The sequence below is a fragment of the Notolepis coatsorum genome (genome assembly GCF_963971535.1).
Source record: "Notolepis coatsorum genome assembly, chromosome: 5".
Classification (NCBI taxonomy): Eukaryota; Metazoa; Chordata; class Actinopteri; order Aulopiformes; family Paralepididae; genus Notolepis; species Notolepis coatsorum.
Genome location: NC_140169.1, coordinates 184460860 through 184481637, shown reverse-complemented (window position 1 = coordinate 184481637; position 20778 = coordinate 184460860). Strand labels below are relative to the sequence as shown.

The 20778-nt window shown below is 42.5% G+C and overlaps 1 protein-coding gene across 1 annotated transcript in view; it reads right to left on the bottom strand.

Moving 5' to 3' along the window:
- lamp1b (lysosomal associated membrane protein 1b) overlaps positions 1-20778 on the bottom strand; it is a 61343-nt gene that overhangs the window by 12293 nt on the left and 28272 nt on the right. The window contains exon 2 of the mRNA XM_084314549.1: positions 9019-9254. Within this exon, the coding sequence (XP_084170675.1) occupies positions 9019-9254 (236 nt within the window). The remainder of the gene's footprint in view (positions 1-9018; positions 9255-20778) is intronic.

Genomic DNA, 20778 nt, shown 5'->3' with positions numbered 1-20778 from the left:
TCCTGCCCGCGTCTCGTCGGAGTTGAGATGTGACAGGACTGTCGTTTCACATGCTGTGTTGTGTTCTAATGTGCCTTACAGGACGCACGGGGTTGATGTTGGGAGTGCGAACACCATTGAGCAATTTGCGTATGGTTGACTGCAGTATACCGTCATGGCCTCGGTATGAGGAAGGTGCCAGCCACGTCCGGCGGCTGATGCGTCTGGTATTGGGTGAGGTGGTGGTTGACCGTGTGGGCCCAAAATAGGGGCATGTGGTCTATATGGAGTGTGATTTCTATTTATTTTTGTTCTGTTGGTACTAATCGGATGTTGGTTGATAAGTGATAATGTTTTGCTAACCCTGCGGGTTCGCTCTTATGGGGGGAGGTGTGACGTACGTGGGTTGGTCATTATCATTATTACTGTATTTGGAAGACCATGTGAACATTAGATTAGTATCGTTTGTATGTGTGTGTGTGTGTGTGTGAACATGAGAGCTAATGATATCTCTTCTTCTCTTCCTGTCAGGTGCTGCCCGTCCCTATAATGAAGGGTGCTGATTGCCTAATGAAGGACAGCTGATGGCAATCACGTCAAGAGGGGCTGGTGCACAAGTAGCTGACAGCACACACACACGGGAGTCTCGTTGCTGGAGTCACTTGCCTTATGGTATAGTGGGGAGGCTGCTGTCTCGCTTATCTATGGCCTAAGCACAACACTGTGTGGCACGGTGCCATCTTATTTGCATGGAGTGTGGGTTAGACTCCACAGCTGTGGTGGCCTGGGATGGGCCCAAGCAGGGGAGGAAATTAGGCCACTTTACTCGCCAAATGCGAGTATTTTTTACGTTTGGCGAGTGATTCATGAAGACCACTCGCCAGTCTGGCGAGTTGACAGTGCGACGAGAGCACTGCACAAGACCCGCGGACATATATAATGTTTAATAAAAGTTCCCGCAGTACTGGCCAACCCGCGGACATATATAATGTTTAATAAAAGTTCCCGCAGTACTGGCCAACCCGCGGACATATATAATGTTTAATAAAAGTTCCCGCAGTACTGGCCAACCCGCGGACATATATAATGTTTAATAAAAGTTCCTGCAGTACTGGCCAACCCGCGGAAATATAGAATGTTGAATAAAAGTTCCTGCAGTACTGGCCAACCCGCGGAAATATAGAATGTTGAATAAAAGTCCCGTGGTACTGGCCATCAGTCAAGGAAGCACTCGCAAACAGATGACGTTAAACACAGAAGATGGAAAACAGACAGACTGAGCAACGGGGAACTGCATCCAACCCTAGTACAACTCTCGAGTCCAAGGCAAGGACACATTTAAATTACAGAGGTGTATGTTAGTCTATTGCGCACCGGACTACGACGTAAGGTTAGACATTTTATTTCATGCTCAAAAGCCCCTGGCTTGCACATCGCAGTCACGAAACGAAAGGGGCTAGCTCAACCGCGTCTATAACCAGTGCACAACAGCAGACCAACCCAAATGACCACAACACTTGACGGTACTTCACAGCACTGTCGTAAGGCCACCGTGCCGTCTTAAAGGCACAGTGAACACTCGGATGCATACACAACATTGACGTGGCTTGACAACCGAGTTTCAAAGTTAACTTGATTGACTGATTGAAAACTTTATTAACAGATTGCAGAATGGGTACAATACAGTACGGCTCAATACACACAATTGTTAAGGGGATGCAGACCAGAGAAAGACTTTCGTCTTGTTTACATCAGGGTCCCCCATTTTCAATTCATCATAACATATGACATACACGACATACAGATAGACAGTACTGCTACATCTATACATTTCACATCTATCTATCTATACACTTCACAACATACTTCGGTTTTTTTCTTTCACTGCCCAACCCAGTCCAACCCAGCATCTTTCACTGCCCAGTTCAGCCCAACCCAGTCCAGAATAGATCCCTCTTTCATGTTAATATGTGTTATGCTAATATTGTGAAGAGTAGAGACTGTTATTAATGTTTTATGCTACTAAATATTTTAAAGAGTAGAGACACGGTGTGATTATTACTATGATTGAAAATCAATTTAGACGAAGACATACAAAGAAGTAATTATCACAATTAGCGATTTTTTTTGGCTGGTAAAAAATCAGTTTGTCTGGTAAAAAAAATCAGATACTCGCCAGTTGGCTGGTAAGCCAAAAAGTTAGTTTCCTCCCCTGGGCCCAAGGTAGTATCGTGACTACTAAGTGTTTGTTTGAGTTGTCTCATATGTATGTCTTGTTTGTCCTCCCATACCTTTTCCCTTTGTGTGTGTTGTGGGTTGAAATCCCCACTGACAACATCCCTTTTCCCTTTGGGAAAAGGCCGTGGGTTGGAACCCCCACATTGCAATAAAACATAATTTACCATTTGAAAAACGTCTTTGTTTACTATCTGCCTACCCGGGACTGTTTGAAAAGCATTTTTCTACTGAGGGGGTTGTTTCTGCTCATGTACCACCTGCCCAGTTACTATCTTGTATGGTCGATAGACCTCTGTACATGACAACTAGCTTCTCAAAGCACTTCATGGCTATGGAGGTGAGGGCTACAGGGCGGTAGTCGTTGAGGCAAGCGGGCGTAGATTTTTTGGGTACAGGGATGATGGTGGACTTCTTCAGACAGGTGGGGATGACAGCCTGTTCCAAGGACAGGTTGAAGATGTCAGTTAATACCGGGGCCAGTTGGTCGGCACAGACTTTTAGGACGCGGCCGGGGATGCCGCCCGGCCCTGCTGCCTTCCTGATATTCACTTTTTTAAAGATCCGTCTCACCTCATGCTCTGTTACCCTGAACACTGAGTCTCCATCAGCAGACCCCCCCCCCCCCCCCCCCCCCATTGCCGTGGTTTGTAGGCTGGTGTTTTTATTCACAGCCTCAAACCTCGCATAGAAGGAATTGAGATCATTTGCTAAGGAGATGTCACTGTTCAGTTTGAGGGAGGTGCCTTTGTAATCTGTCATTGTTCTGAGGCCCTGCCACATGCCTCTAGAGTCAGCCTGTTCAAACTGAAGTTCAACTTTATCCCTGTAACGCCGTTTTGCCTCTATTACTGCTCTCCTGACGTTGTATCTTGCCATCTTGTGTTCTTCCATGTTGCCTGTCACCAGCCCGGTGTTGTATGCTGATGTGCGCACTTTCAGAGCCTCACGGACGGATTTGTCTACCCAGGGCTTTTGATTTGGGTAGATTTTAATTGTGGTGGAGGGGATTGTTTCTTCTACCAGAGTACAGACATAGTCAAGCACCGTTTCAGTGTATTCGTTAATATTGGCTGTGTTATCACGGAATACACTCCAGTCTGTGCAATCAAGTGCAGCTTGGAGTGACTCCTCTGACGTCACGGTCCAACGCTTAACCTCTCGCGAGACCATCGGCGTTCGCTTGAGACTTTGTTTATACTTTGGCAAAAGAAATATGGCGGCGTGATCGGACTTACCGAATGGACTAAGAGCCTGTGACTTGTACCCATTCTTAAATTGCGAGTATACATGGTCTAATATGTTCTCGCCTCAGGTGGGACAGGTCACATGCTGATAGAAATTCGGCAACACCTTTTTAAGACGCGCGCTGTTGAAATCGCCCAGAACCACAATGGCAGCGTCAACGTTTGCTGTCTGGAGTTTGTTTACCTCGTCGTGAAGTTTTGAAAGTGCGGTCCCAGTGCTCGCGTGTGGTGGAATATACACTCCGATGAGTATGATGGACGCCTGTACGTTAATGCCAAGCAAGCAGTGCAAAAATGCTTCCGCATTCGTCACCGCACGCTAGTGCGGTAAAGCGCCCTTCTTTTCAGACAAATGCTACCGTGCGTGCACCGGCGGCGGCGTGCTCGCTCAGGTGCGTGCGTGCGCCGGCGTGCTCGCGCGAGGTGCCCGCGCATGCGCATGAGATCCCGCCTTGGTTGGAGCTCAATATATATAAGTCACCGCCTCTTATTCACTATCTGGCACTAGCTCAATTGGCAAGGACACATGGCTGTGGATCCTATGGCTTGTTTGCTGGCGAGTTCGAATCCCATCGAAAATATTTTTTAACGTGATTTTTTTTTAACGTGTATTCTTTCGCCGGTTAAGGTTAGGCATTGTTTCGGAGTTGGTTAAGGTTAGAACGGTTAAGTTTAGGCGCTGTTAAGGAGCTGGTTAAGGTTAGAGTTTGTCAAAGAGAATGGCAATATAATTTCTATGGTTAAGGTTAGGCATTGTTTCGGAGTTGGTTAAGGTTAGAACGGTTAAGTTTAGGCGTTGTTAAGGAGCTGGTTAAGGTTAGAGTTTGTCAAAGAGAATGGCAATAGACAGCCTATTTCCGCGCGACCTGGGCGCTGGGCGGCGGAAAATGAAAGGCGCATTACTGCATGCCACTACGGTAAGTTTTTGCACTGCTTGCTTGGCATAAAGCTACACGCATGATGGACGTCAACTCTCTCGGAAGAAAGAAGGGTCGACATTTGATCGCGATAAACTCCAGGTCTGGGGAGCAGTGGTTAGACAATTCCTTTGCGTTGCCTATATCGCACCACCAAGTTTGGAGTTCGGTGATGCATGATTCGATGTGACTGAGGGGTGGGCTGTGGGGGGATTGTGTACTGATGTAGATTTGGGTGTCGTCAGCGTAGCAGTGGAAGTTGAGGTGGTATTTACGGATGATGTGACCAAGGGGGAGAATGTAGCAGATGAAGAGCAGGGGGCCAAGGACTGAGCCTTGGGGGACCCCCTGTGTGACTGGGGAGGGGGAGGAGGTGTGGCCGGAGAGGGAGATGAATTGGTGTCTGTCTGTGAGGTAGGAGGAGAACCAGCCAAGTGCTGTGCCCTCAACACCCAGTCTGGACAACCTAACATTATTATCAGTCTGGACAACCTAACATTATTATCAGTCTGGACAACCTAACACTGCGATCAGTCTGGACAACCTAACATTATCATCAGTCTGGACGACCTAACATTATTATCACTCTGGACGACCTAACATTATTATCTCTCTGGACAACCCAACATTATTATCAGTCTGGACAACCTAACACTGCGATCAGTCTGGATGACATAACATTATTATCAGTCTGGACAACCTAACATTATCAGTCTGGACAACCTAACACTGCGATCAGTCTCTAGATGACCTAACACTACAATCAGTCTAGATTACCTAACATTACGATCAGCCTAGATGACCTAACACTACAATCAGTCCAGATCAGTGGTTCCCAACCTTTTTTTAGTACTGTACCCCCAAAGCATTTCAAGCCAACCTAAAGTACCCCCTACTACGCAATCAATCGTGGTGATCCCCAGGATATATAATATTAATAGTCTATATATTGTGGCAGACCGGCTGTGTGTGTGTATGTGTGTGTGTGTATGTGTGTGTGTGTGTGAGTGAGTGGATGACCTGGATAAAGTCACATGGTCACACAGGTTGGCAGTTTATTGAAGTAAAGTTTTAGTTCTGAGGTCCGACATCATCACCTCATTCCCATTGTAACATTAGGTTAACAAAGCACTGAAGACTCAAAACTATAAGATAACATAAGATAAGATGAGATGAGATACGATGCGATACAATATGATACAATCAGATGAAATATTCCTTTATTGATCCCCTTGGGTAAATGTGGGTGTCATAGCAGCATGGGGAGGTATAGGTATGGGCAGGGTAATAGCAGAAAGACATAAATATAGGCAATAGAATTAGATCTGAATATAAAAAGATGTAAATGGGATGGTTTCATGCTATTATTCAAAAGCATGTCGCCACAGAGGAAACCCATTGGCTGTGGTTGCTCTGTAGTTGTGACAGTAAATCCAGAGCACATAATGTTCACCAAACTGACGATTCTTCACTTTCTCCGTTTTCTTTTTCTTCTGAATGGGTTCTCCTGATTCAGCATTATCACCTGTGCTGTTGTTGCTGGATGAACCAGCTTGACTCAACTATTGATCCATAATGTTAACAGACATTTTGAAAGAGGCTTGATATTTTGCTAACTAGCTACACTACAATGATGATGCTCGGTGTAACACCTGACAGTCCGGTGGGAAGCTGAACGTTGCTCGATAGAACAAGTATAGCCAATAATAATATTATATCCATTAAATTATTACTTAATTTGAATTCCCCCAATTTTGGCATGCATTATTCTTTATTTTGGTACAGTTTTCCTGTACATACATTTTTTGTTTTTTTACAGTAGGAAAGCAGGAGGGCTATCGGTTCATAATTTCGAACAGTACTATTTCTCTTTTATGCTCAGGCCGTTGCTAAGATGGTTCAATAATGATTTTGACATACCATGGGTGAATATGGAGAAGCACATTGTATCTCCATATACTATCCTCTTTTCTGGTCTATCCCAAAGCTTTTGCCGTACTAAATTCAGCCCAATTATAGCACATTCAATTTACGTTTGGAAATATATTGCCGAAATGAGACAGTGGGACACAAAATGGCACCTAGATACCCCTATTTTTGATAACAACTTCTTACTGTTGGGAGGGAAACCAGCTACATTTCCCAATTGGCAAAGACAAGGTATTCTCAAACTATCTGACATATACAGTGAATACGGTCTCAGATCCTTTAAGAGCTCAAACAAATCTATAATGTCCCTAGTACATCCTTCTTTTTTTATTTACAGTTGCGCACTGCAATGCGCACTTATGGTGTCCCATGGAATCAGCCTTTACCAGTTCATCCTTTAATGATTATAGTGAGTGGCATAAATGTTAAAAATTGTTTTGTTTCTGAGTTATAAAAAAATACAAGGAAAACTAAACAGAACTACAGGTAATACCACTGGCTGGAACATAGATTTAAAGGATTACAACGCCTGCATAAATTGGAAGAATGTATGGGATAATATTCCGTTAACCTGTCGTAATTATAATAATCAATTAACTCATTACAAACTGATAAAGATTTTATCTGTCACCCAGGAAACTGTCAAATCAAAATTTTACAAAGTCCCCTATGTGCTTTATGTCCGCAAAAAGTCATAGGAACATACATACATATGATGTGGGAATGTCCATGAGTACTAGCTTTTTGGGCCAAGGTTGCATTATTTCTCACTAATATAACGGAGATAAACATACCTTGTTTTCCACACATTTTTATTATTAAACGATGATTCATCTCTAAAAATCACAACTGCAAGCAGGCAGGCTACAGTCCTATATGACTATACTGACGGACAATCTATATTAGGGGTGGGAATCACCAGTTTCATCATGATACGATACGATATCGATTCTTTGGACAACGATACGATATTTGCCGATATCACAAAGTCTCTCACGATACAATACGATACGATTAGATTCAGGTGCCTGCGATCGATATGAGATGATATCATATGCCCATTTAACACAATCAGTTATGAGACTCGCCACAGGATTTTCAAAATAAGAGTATCGATATGAATCGATCTTATTACATCGCATCGATCCGATTCGATCGTTGATAATTACATCGATGTATCGATCTGGATCGATGTATCGTCCCACCCCTAATCTATATACTGAAAAGACACTTTTTTATGCCACTGTGGGAATTAATATGAAATGCTGATGTGAATGTCTCTTTCCTCTGAACTTGTTTAAGGCGAGACACTGCAGGTGAATAGTCAAATATACTTTTTTTGTTGATTTTGAGATTGTTATATTTTGCTTCCTAAACATGTCTTCTATGAAACTAGTGACAATAAAACGTCAATAACACACATTTAGTTGTTTATTTTACATCATTTTGCCTTATTGCATCCATAAATGTGCACATATTTAATGGGGAAGTGCCTCATTTGCATATATAAACATACATTTCAGAAAACTTGCAATATATTTTTTCTTAGTTTATATGTACATAACAAATTGGGAAAGTTTCATAGTGATATCTATTCAAATATTTTTTGCCTATTAGGGGGTACTACACTGTACTACACTGTTTGTAGCCTGTGTGTAGTTCTGTTCAGTTCAATAACATCATCATTATTATTATTCAGTTATCAGGCATGTGTTTAGGTTGTCTATTACTAATGGTTTGATTAGGTATTGTGTTTGTAAATATCTGTTTAAAAAAAAAAAGTATGGCATTTTACAATACAGAACTTTGAAGGCGTTTTCCCAAAAATGAGTTAAGAGTTTTTCCTCATACTCTGAGCCAGAAATCTCCACTTCAGTAGCACTCACATACACCAAACCTTCCAGTTCTATTCATATCTATGTTCTGAAGGTATTTACAGAAGGGTTTGTTGATATCGCATTCATACCCTGATTTATATCACATTTTATTCCTAAAAACATGGCGAAATAGGAAAATTTACCATAAAAATGGACTGAATGGAGTATTTTCTGATTTATGGAGTGATAAAAAGAGATATCCAAAATCCCCTCTGTAATAACCTTTGGCTCTAATATGTCAACAAAATGAAACTATAATTTTGAAAATGGCTTTATCCAATGTTCAGATTTCTGTCCTGGAATTATATGCAAATTAGTGCATATTTAAGTAGATCATGCCTCATTTGCATATTTAAACATACAATTTCAGAAAACTTGTAATACAAAAAAGACTTGTCTTAATATAAGTAATCAACTGGGGAAGTTTCATTGTGATATCTATTAGTTAATTTTTTTACCCTATTCACCTGCAGTGTCTCCCCTTAAATAAATAAATAAAAAGAAAATAAAAGTTGTAAATTAAAAAGATTTTTTTTTTTTTTTTTATCTTTTCATGTACCCCCTGGGGACCACCCACGTACCCCTAGGGGTACGCGTACCCCCGGTTGGGAAACACTGGTCTAGATGACCTAACACTACAATCAGTCTAGATGACCTAACACTACGATCAGTCTAGATGACCTAACATTACGATTAGTCTACTCTAGATGACCTAACACTACGATCAGTCTAGATGACCTAACATTACAATCAGTCTGGACACCATTGCGGTTGCGGCTCACAGACCAAAAGTGTTAGGTATAGGTGTGTGTGTGTGTATGTGTGTGTAAGCACCTTATTCAGAGTAGATGTGAAAGAGATATTGAGCTGCAGACCCATGGTTGCCAATAGACAGAATGTTCCATTGCTTTTGGTCACAGTGTAGTTGCCTCTCTCTGGTCTGCCTGGGTCCTTGTGAGGCTGGGCGGTGGTTTGGGGAGCAGCAGTGGTTTGGGGAGCAGCAGTGGTTTGGGGAGCAGCAGTGGTTTGGGGAGCAGCAGTGGGTGGGGCATCAGTAGCAAAGGTGGTAGCTGCCGACATTAGAAGAGGAACAAGAGTTAGAAAGGCTGACACCATCACCTATAACTGTTCAAAGCCGCCATGACTCAGGTGATAGATAAGTAATCGTTGTAATCTTTACCACTGTGAGGAACCGTAACATTTTTATCAAGTAGTCTAACCAGTGTTTTCTGATCAAACAAACTGGGGCCACACCTTCAGGGGACAACCATCACCCACTAACCTGTGGCCAAAGTCTGTCTAAAGTCCTATTTTCTCTCTGTTGGAGATTAAAACTGGATTTGGGGAAAACAATGGTTTGATTTGTAAAATGGTCACATGATTACTCCAATTTGAAGTGCCCACTGATCTCCAAAAGGAATTAAAGAACATTTAGCACAGTGAAGATTGTTAGTAGCTGGACCCATTCATGTTGCAGCAGTGAAAACTGCAAAGACAGACGATGTAAGTGGATCGTCAGACATTACTCAAATGTAATTAAGTTGCAATTCATGTAAAAATTCATGTTATTTGGTAACTGTAAAATAAATACTCAAGTACAGATATATGGTGTTGAAAACCAAGTTTCGGAAAATACATTTCTTTCACAGGCTTTCCCTTGGCTTCACCCTCCAGAGTGAATTCCCCTCATTTCATGTTTTTATTTCTAATTATTGCGTCAGAAATAGCCCTGCTAGGATTACAAATACGCAGCTCTAAACGCTCTCAACCAGGTGCATTACCTTCTTACAACTTAACTGAGCTCATAAGACTGTGAGACTGCGTCATTGGGACTACACAGAAGACCTACCAGTTCCGCACAGAATGGGAAGATGATTCTTTTTTCCGTTGTGTCAAACAGAAAATGCACCGCCTAACTCTATATACCGTACTTTTCGGACTATAAGCCGCGGCTTTTCCCCCCATTTTTCGACCCTGCGGCTTATATAACGGTGCGGGCTTATATGTGACTCGACGTGACCAAACCCCGAAAATGTAAAAATCTAAATATAGCTTTTTTGACTGCATTGAAATGTTATTTATCTGTTCCCTTATTTGCTAAACTTAATACAACTTGTAAATGAGTTAATTCTTGTTATTTGTCCGACAGTATTGTGTCTAGTGATGCACGATATATCGGCCGCCGATATAATATCGGCCGATATGGCCGTTTTTTTACACATCGGTATCGGTCCGATATCAAGATAGGGCCGATATTAAAAAAAAAAAAAAAAAAAATTATCTTTTTTTTCTTCTTTTTACATGTTTTGGCCTTAAATAGTTTCAAAATATCAGTCATTTCTGAAAATAAGTTACAAAAGTAAAAAAAATTATGCGTTTTGGAAAATAGCTCTTTATTTGATTATCATAAAAAAGTGTTTTCTATACAGAGATATCGACATCGGTAAATATCGGTATCGGCCAGAACAGCAATATTAATATCGGTTATCGGTATCGGCCACAATTTTCACATCGGTGCATCACTAATTGTGTCCCAATGCTAATTACATATGGTAATTAAACATTAAAACACCTGCAGCTTATAGTCCAGTGCGGCTTATATATGTACACATCATTCAATTTAGCTGCTGCGGCTTATAGTCAGGTGCGGCTTATAGTGCGAAAAGTACGGTATAACTGAACGCTGATGGCACTACAAAAAAAGGGGCCCTGAAACGGCATTTCCCATGACTCACAAATTGTTTGACAAGATGTAGCAAACAGTGAAGTGAGAAAAAGAAAGGAGACTCCAGCCTCCTGTCGCTTCAGCCACGTTCTTGCCAAACACAAAAACATTATTCTAGATCGGCACAATATTCAAGGAGGCATTTCTTTCAGCTGCCGATGATTTGTTCTGCGATTTTAAAAACAAGAATGAAATCATGGACGGCATCCACAGCCCTCAAATGACCAGGAGAACAGTGACACGGAAGTGGCCGAATTCAGAGAGTTGTTGCTAGAGATTAAAAGACTTTCTGAAGCGGTCCAAACAGATTATGAACATTTGGATGAAACGCAGTGGCTGATGGATTTGGATGAAACGCAGTGGCTGATGGATTTGGATGAAACACAGTGGCTGATGGATTTGGATGAAACAGTGGCTGATGGATTTGGATGAAACAGTGGCTGATGGATTTGGCTTTCCTTGTGGATCTGACAGATACTGAATGGGCTGGATTTACTGCTGCAAGGAAAAGAGACATGTGATGGACACAATCAGCTCATTGCAGGCTTTCAAAATCAACGCAACGCTGCAAAGGCAGACCCTCTACTTTCAGAATGTAGTCAGAACTGGAGCGACAAGACAATCCCTCTGCTACTTTCAGAATGTACAGTCAGAACTGGAGCGACAAGACAATCCCTCTGCTACTTTCAGAATGTACAGTCAGAAGTTGAACTAGAGCGCCAAGACAATCCCTCTGCTACTTTCAGAATGTACAGTCAGAACTAGAGCGACAAGACAATCCCTCTGCTACTTTCAGAATGTACAGTCAGAACTAGAGCGACAAGACAATCCCTCTGCTACTTTCAGAATGTAGTCAGAACTAGAGCGACAAGACAGACCCTCTGCTACTTTCAGAATGTAGTCAGAACTAGAGCGACAAGACAATCCCTCTGCTACTTTCAGAATGTACAGTCAGAACTGGAGCAACAAGGCCAAGAGACAACACAGCTGGAGCACTCTTTTGTACAGGCTTCATTTCATAATTCATATTGAAGGGAAAGTAGCCTAATAGCTGCTGCTTGGACTCTTTTTTTTGCCTCTGAAATAAGAGAATGACGTTGCTGCAATATATTAATATTTTTATGTTGTGCTTCTTGACTTCTCAAATAAACATCTTGATAACTGAGGAATTTATGTTCTTTCTTTCTTAATGTTGAATTTTAAAGCAAACAAAAAAATTAAATGACGAGGCACCGCCGCCGGTGACCTAAAGGTTAGAGAAGCGGGTTTGTGACTGGAGGGTCACCGGTTCAATCCCCCGGACTGGCAGGAAAAATCCTCAACTGCTTCAGTGGAGTTGCTCAGTGGCCAACAGTGTCAGACTGGTTGTACAGTACAGCTCCCAGGTGTTTGTGTGAAGCAGGGCGTTGCTGAAAAAGAGCAAACCGACCCTGGGTAAATAAAGGTTAGCAACGTTTATAATACTTCTCTCCAGGTAGTCGGAACATTTATAAATGGGGGTACGCCCCCCCGCCCCCATCATTATTTGATCATATAAATGTGTATAATACTTTTCCTCCCCTGATAGTCGGAATGTTTTTACATTTCATTGTTAATATTAAATAATTGACTGATGTGTCACTGTGGTAGCTTTGAATGGGTTTATTAAAATGATAATTTACTGCATCTTGAGATGAAATGTTGAGTTTTAAAGATGTTTAAAATGAATAACAACCTCTGCCAAAAGGCTGGGAATCGCACAGTGAGTGGTTACCATGGTAACCAAGAACTCTTAAAACTACTGGATGGCTGATGTGAAAAATGAAAATGACAGAGTTCATGCAAAAGCTCAAAAGTGTATTTATTTTTTGACCAATATAACTGACATAACATTCCGTGTTGCTTGCAAGTAATTCAAATGAAAAAGAAAAACAATATCTAAGCCAGATTCTTGGATACGTAATGACTCTGGGGTCTGGTGTTCTTAGTCTTAGTTAGACAGCGTTATCAAGATGGTGGCAGTGTCTTTAGACAGAGTTTGCAGCATCCCAGTTTAACGTCTAAAGCAGAATTACAACCCTCTGCATGCACAGTGCATTCTCCCATCACATGTGTAGAGCACCCCAATACAATATACAATGTAAAGAGTCAACTCATTTAATTAAAGTTCAATTGGCAATTATATCTGCTTATGATATGGTAAAAGGTTTGTTTATATCTGCATATGACATGGCAAACACAGCCTTTGCAAATAACCCCTATATTTCCACTTTATTCCTGTAAATCACCATGGTAAGTTTCCACCTTTGAATATTCCCAAAATTGTGGAATCCTACACACACGTGCATCAACTACATCTTTAACATTGGTGCTGTGAACCAGATCATGTGGTTGAGCTAAGTAGGGCTCCAAATAGGGCTGCGGTTGAGGAATGACGTTTGGGGGTTGCTAGCCCCTTTCGTGACTGCGGTTTGCAAGCCTGGGGCTTTTGTGACCGCAGTCACTTGTTTATGTGACGCCACCACTTTAGAAAATACCAACCAAGCGTGATCGGGGGGCTCGGGGTGTGTCAAAAATATATCAGATATGAATTTCAAAGATACCCAGCGTACAATATGGGTTTAACACAGCTTTACGGTGGGGCCTGGAAGCTCGGAGTTGCTAATAAACAGTTCAAAACATTGTTAGGAAAAAAAGGTGGTACTCACAACGAACTCTGGCAAGATGGCGTCTTCTTCTGCAACTTTTTTTGTCGCATGCCTGGTGCGTCCAGCAATCACTATCCCCAAAAAAGTTGCAGAAGAAGAAGACGCCATCTTGCCAGAGTTCGTTGCGAGTACCACTTCTTTTTCCTAACAATGTTTTAAACTGTTTATTAGCAACTCCGAGTTATCATAGCTATGACGAAGATCCTATAAAGCTGACGGTGGTTCCGGGTAGGGCCAGACAAAATCAGACCAAAGAAACGAATCCCACAGGAGGGAAGAGACCAAGATACTCTCTCCTCTCATCACAGAGAGGAGGGGGGGGAGGAAGAATGACACATCATCATTAGCTTCGGCTACCACGAGGATGGTCTTGGCTAACGAACAGGCCCGACCATTGTTGGACTGAATAGCAGAGGGACAACAGACTGAACACACCGAGATCATTAGAATAGACTTTTCAAGGACAATACAATCTGTTAACATCTGAGCTGAGGTTCCTATTTATAGCAATAAACAACGCTTTTCCTCATAAGGTATTACGCTGTGTCGGAGTGTCGAATTCTTACGGAGGTGGAGAATTATTATGGTTTGCGGATAGTACTAACGGGGAGAGATAAGGATCTTATCAGCCAGTATAGGAGACGTCAGGACCATTAAAATGACACAACGCAGAGGAATTGGATGGAGAGCCAAACAGACGAAGACGTGATACTGGCCAGATTGATCAGGATCTAACAGTTGGTACCGTGACCCGGATTTGCAAGAGATAAGAACAACAGAAAAATACTTTTCAATGCGGGGACGAGTGAACAACAGCCATCATGGACTCGAGCCAAGCCGGCAAGCAAGGACAGCCAACCATGGGAGAGTCGTTTCGAGCGGCCATGAGGAGCGAACAAACAGTGGCTGGAGAAATAATGTGAGTTCACTTGCACGCACATGGTTGTTTTGATCTTTTAAGCCAAATAAAAACGAACAGATAGTGCATCCGTAAACGTAAACATATTTAGTTTGACACAGAGAGAATGCCAGCTGTAATAGTGTGTTTGAATAACAGCAGAGCGGCACGGTTTTTGTTTTGAAAATCGAGTCTTATCTACAGAGCACAGAAGCCACTGTATAGGAGATGGGAAGGGAGGCAAAGGGGAGATGTTCATTCAATTAAAGGGGCAACATCGTATTTAGTTTGATTACTGTTCAAAACACAGAAAGCGGGAAGCGGGACTGTGACGTGAAGGGAGCAGTGAACAAACGTTACGGGTGTGGTCGGTAGCGAGAGAATGTTTGAGGCATTAAAGGGACAGTGAAAAAAAAAAGGAAAAAAGGCACAGAGACAAGATGGCCGCAAAGGGCCACGAGGAGGATGGGTGAGATAAGATGAGATGTCAACAAAATTGAGCAGACAAAATGGCCGCAGAGCCACGAGGAGATCAGAACCGGGAAGTGACACGTCAGCTACAATTCTCTAGACTGAGTTTGGCCGCCATCTAGGGGGGGCAGTGGGATAATACAACCTAGTGGCGGAGGGGGGGGTAGTGCTGGGGAGTTTCCATTACCCATAGGGGAATATTTAGAGTTTAATTTAATTAAGGAGTTTAATTTTTTCAAATTACTAACTGCTTGTGTGTATACACAGTGGTGTATGTGAGAACTTTGTAAAGGAACTCAGTGTGGTATAGAGCAACAGGACAGCTCCAGGGCGACGTAGACAGCCCCGTGTGGTATAGAGCGACGGGACAGCTCCAGGGCGACGGAAACAGCCCCGTGTGTAGTATAGAGCGACGGGACAGCTCCAGGGCGACGGAGACAGCCTCGTATGATATAGAGCAACGTACAGCTCCAGGGCGACGGAGACAGCCCCGTTTAGGGTAGAGCAACGGACAGCTCTGTTGTATGTTAGATAATAGTACGAGTACGTGTATGCGAGTTAGGGGCAGGGAACCAACCTGCACTGTTGTATGTTAGAGCGATGCTCTGTTGTATGTTATTATCATAATAATAATATCGATATACGGGTTAATTAAATAGTTTAATTATTGAATGGGTTAAATACGAATTGCACAGAGAGATGAGATGCGGTTTAATCAAATACGTTTAATTATGAAATAAGAGAGAGTTCGATCTCCAGTGGGGCCTTCTCTCACATGTCACCAGAAGAACTGGCGCGCACTGGGGGTCAACCTGGGATGAACAGATAGAGCGCGGAGTGGGTATCGTTTAGCTGCTGGTGTCACGCCGGAAGACAACAAACAGGGAACAGCCCTGTAGGATTAGATATGGGTGTTGGGAAGGTGGGGGACTAATAGAGAACAAATAGCGCCATGGGCTGTAGGACACTCACACCGTCCAACAGTCTGAAAGGGCGTGGCCATGGCAGGGGCTTGCAGAGGAAAAATATATAGAGAACTGGAGATAACTCCATGGAACGAGCTGCAGGCCCAAAGCCACGGTAGACTAATAGAAAACACTGGGTCGAGTGTAAAGAAAAACTGCTGGCGTGGTGTTTCTGCTTTCAGAGTCTGGAGAGGGCCGACGGCGGTGGAGATGAGCCTCAAACAAGATGACCGACGGGGCGCAGTCCAGCGGTCGCAGGCGGTGTTGCCCAGGGGAGAACGAGGCGGACATCGGAGGGGGCTTTCCTGTGGAGACGCTGTTTAGAGAGCGTTTTGAAACAGAGCACGGGTGGTGAATCATGGACAAACAGGGACTTCCTTTCAGAGTCAATCAGGAGATCGAGAGACAAGACAACAGCGAGAAGTCCTGTGTTCATTGATTAGGAGTATGAGATATAAATGGAGGATTCATATATAAGATATATGTATAGAAGGATATATATATATAGAAGGTAGATAAGAGGGAGAACAGTAAAACAGGATATAATTATTGGGAGCAGACAGGGGGGCTCTAATTGTTATGAGTCGTTGGATGTTGTTGGTTTTGGTGGTCTGTTTCGGTTCCCTTTGTGCACGAAGGGGGGCGCAAACAGACATCAGCCAGCAAGATCACTGGGTTGACCGCGGGCCGTCTTCATTTCTTGTGCACGAGAGATGAGGTTGGTTTGCTTCAACCACAGGCTATTTTTGGCATAATTAATTAAAAAACCAAATAATGATTTATGATTCTGAAGGTTGATTAAGAATCAAAGGGGGGAATGAGGGATTTGGGGTGCTTTTTCAATGTATGTGATGTATAGATTGGGGGAAGATGGTAGCATCTAACGGTGCCAGGTCAGAGAGGGCAGAAATGTGTTTGGCTTAGCAGAGGTTGGTTCAGAGCGAGTGAGCACCACACTGAGCAGGGTGTTTGTTTTGAATTCCGACCGAAGACAAAACAAAGATAAGGGGCCACAGAGGCAGAGCGCGATGGAGGTTTTGACAGTGAATCAGGGTTAGAAATTAAAAAAAAATTCAAGGGCTTTTTTTTCCCCCCTTAATTGATTTTCGGGGGCTTTTTTTATTTATTTCGGGGGCACAATTTTTATAATGAAAATTAACATAAAGATTATAAAACATTGTTGACACTTTTTTACAGTCTTCGTCCCTATGTTTGATAACGTAATGTTAATGTCTCCATATATAGGGCTCTACGTAGGGCTGGGCGATATGACGATATTATATAAATATCGGGTACAGTTCATTAACACTTTGGGTGCCGGGAAACGCCTAAACACGTCATTCCCGGCCATGCTCAAGTTGCCGAAGACGCCTTACAGCGTCTTTAATATCAATATTTCAAAAATCTGGGATCGGATTCATATGTCCCCTCCGCTGGCCTGAGATCCACCAGGAGGACCCACTGAGCTCTCTGGCGGTTCAGGAGCGCCATCTGGTGGCCGATCGGCGCAATCGCTTAACAGGAAGTGCCGTAGAGGTTGTGCTGGACGGCCGTATTACTTCCGGGCACTCGCTAATAGGTCCCGGGACTCGATCTCGACACACTACATAGCGATCGATTGCCAATAACTCGATAAACAACATGATTTGGACGTATATACCATTATACAAGCTGGAGATGGACCGGGTAAATCTACATCCCATAATGATAAAATGTCTACTCTACGATGATCGCCCAACGGCGCGCGGAGACTGGGGTGAGTTTTAGCGTGTAAAGTTACCGTCTTCGATACTAACTGCTATTATCAACATTTGACCCACATTAGATGATTGGTATAACGCTGCCCACGGAATTATAAACGCCCCCTAGCCCATCCGGTCAACATCAGATGACGTGTAGTAACTTCTAGAAGTACGTCTAGTTGGAATTTTTTATATCGCGCTGATTGCCATAAAACTGTATTGCATCATCAATATAATGTATTTGGGGCTATAGATCACGTTCTGGAGAAAGCTGCAGAAAGAGATGAAAACATACTTATACATTAGACCATACTTTACTATGAATATGTGAATGAAAAAGTTTAACGTTGCTACACAATGAACAATACATATAGGACTTTGAATGGGCCCTAATAATGGCAATGTAGCAATAGAATTTAAAAAGTTATAGCCCTGCAAAGAAGGAGACTTTCTCTATAGACAAATAGAGCCGGCAACCTACGGTTGATAATGAATTTAACTAGGGATGTCCCGATCCGATCACGTGATCGGAATCGGCGTCGATCACGTGCTTTTCAGAGTATCGGGGATCGGGAAAAAATTATAATAAAAATCGGCAGTCAAAAAAAGAAAAATTGTATTCAACAAACATGACCATGTCCACGTCTTAAACTCATACGGAGGCCTTAGTTTTAAATTACATATAATATATCATCATTAATGTATTTATTGTCACACAGAGCAGAATCATTTTCCACAACAAACACATTCCCCTTTAATTTTCACCGTTGCAACAAACACCCCTTTAATTTAGACGCTACACGCTACACGCGGCTCGACCACATCACAACAACAACAGTACAACACGTCGCTCCCGAAACACGGTTAATATCCACTGACTTGAGCAGCTAGACTTAATGTCAGAGGTTTGGAACTAAGCATTTTAAAATAGAAAGTCAAGCCAGTTGCAATGTTTGCAAGGAGGACAGCCGGCTGGAGGCGAAGTTTTCAGACTAACTTTTGGAGGATAACGTTACGTGACTTGAGGATTATCGTCGGCGTTTCAGACCAGAATGGACCATTACGTAAGTCGAACACTGAATGTATACTAATGTGCAAACATATATTGAAACTTTTAATATTTCTCATATGAAGCAGAAGCACATTTCTCAGGGTGAATGTAATAACAAACGCCTCCGCGCTCGCGCCCCGGACTATAGGCAACAGATGGGCTTGTCTCGCTCTGCCAGTTTCTGACAAAAATGCGTAAAAATTGATTACTAATGTGAAAGATCGGATCGGAAACGATCGGATCGATAGATATTTAAAATCACATGATCGGGATCGGATCGGAAGCAAAAAAAGGCGATCGGGACATCCCTAAATTTAACCCATGGCAGCCAAAGTGTTAACGATACACTTTTTCAACGTATCGTGGATATCGTGATGTTTTGCCCAAGAGGATTGTGTCGCGTCAATCTGTCCACACGTTACTCGTTCATATCTCAGCCCGTGCTGAGATATGCCCATTCCGCGGTCTGTTAATAAAGTTTTCAATCAGACAGATGTATGGAAAGGCTTTTATTATAACATTCGTTGTAGTAAAATCATTATGCCTCATTTAGTCATCCTGTGGAGCACTGGTCTCCTACTCGACGGCCGCGGGGAGCCAACGTTAGCTTTGTTGTTGTTCAGCACACAGGACATTCAGGAAGTCAAAAACTAATAGCGCTTGCCGATTGGTGCTAAGAACAGCAGGGCGGGTGCAAGCGGTGTGACGTTAGGCCTGCCACGATAACAAATTTTGCTGGGCGATTAATTGCCCCCGAAAATATCGCGATAAGCGATATTATTGCGACCGGTTAGAGAATTTTTTTTGAGAAATTTATTTTCCAAAACTTTTATTTTGAAGCCCACCGCTCCGTCTTTTCCGGTGTTTTAGACTTTTATTTTGAAGCCCACCGACCGGACCGGAAGTATTGTTGTGATTATCCTAAGCAGAAACTATGAGCCGACAACTTGTCTCGCCCGGTTCTGTTTTTGAGCTAATGATAAAACAAATTGTTGGTGAACAACTAACTTTAGGTTAGTTTTAACGTTAGCTACTAACGTTAGATGCAGCTACTACAGGCAATCAACGATTTTTTATTTTTATTTTTTTTATTTATCCTTTATTTATCCAGGAATGTCCCATTGAGATACAAGATCTCTTCTTCCAGGGAGTCCTGACCAACACAGCACACAACAAGTTTCAACATAAAACAGGGCATTAAACAAAAAACATACAATTCAAATATAAATACAGAGGGTCATTTGTGCAGTGGCAAGGAGCATAATCACACAACTGATGAGGAGGAAGCGTCAAAGCAGTATATAATAGAATAGCTGTGGTGCGTAAGCACTGCAGCACGACTCGAAACTACCGGAGTGTTATAATAAATTAATTCATGTTTAACTTGTCCCCGTGTCCAGTCCTTTGACTAGCCCCACCCGTTCATTGTAAACAATGATGCATGTAATTGTATTAACGTTATTCTGTGTTGTACTTGTAGCTATGCTATACGTTGTATTTCGTTTGTTAGCTATTTAGCTAATGTTGTTAGCATGGAATGAGAATCAAAGCTCTATCTTTCATCTTTATTTAGCAGTCCAGTTTCTCCGGGCAGTAGCGAGTAACTACTTGGGTCTAAAAATAGCTAACATTACACTACAAATAATGCTACTTGGTTAAAAGGAGCAACACTATTGAGAAATGTCTATGTGGCGTTGCCCCACGGAGCTCCCGTGCTGTACTCTAGTAACGTCAGCGGCCCGCCTCCCAACACGGACAGTGACTGACAAGGGGCACTGGTTCCGCCTCATTAAAACAAACGCGCAAATAGCAATTAATCGCGCCCGTCAAAATCATTGCATTCATTTTAATTATCGCAGCAATTAATCGATTTATTGCTTATCGCGGCAGGCCTATGTGAAGTCATTGGCAGACTCGACTGTCAATCAAAATGATTATGTTTCCGTCAGAATGAATGAATGAAAACTGTATTAAAAGGTTGCAGAATGGGTACAATACAGTACAGGAGGATGAAGACCAGAAAAAGACTTTCGGCTTTTTTACATAAGGGTCGTC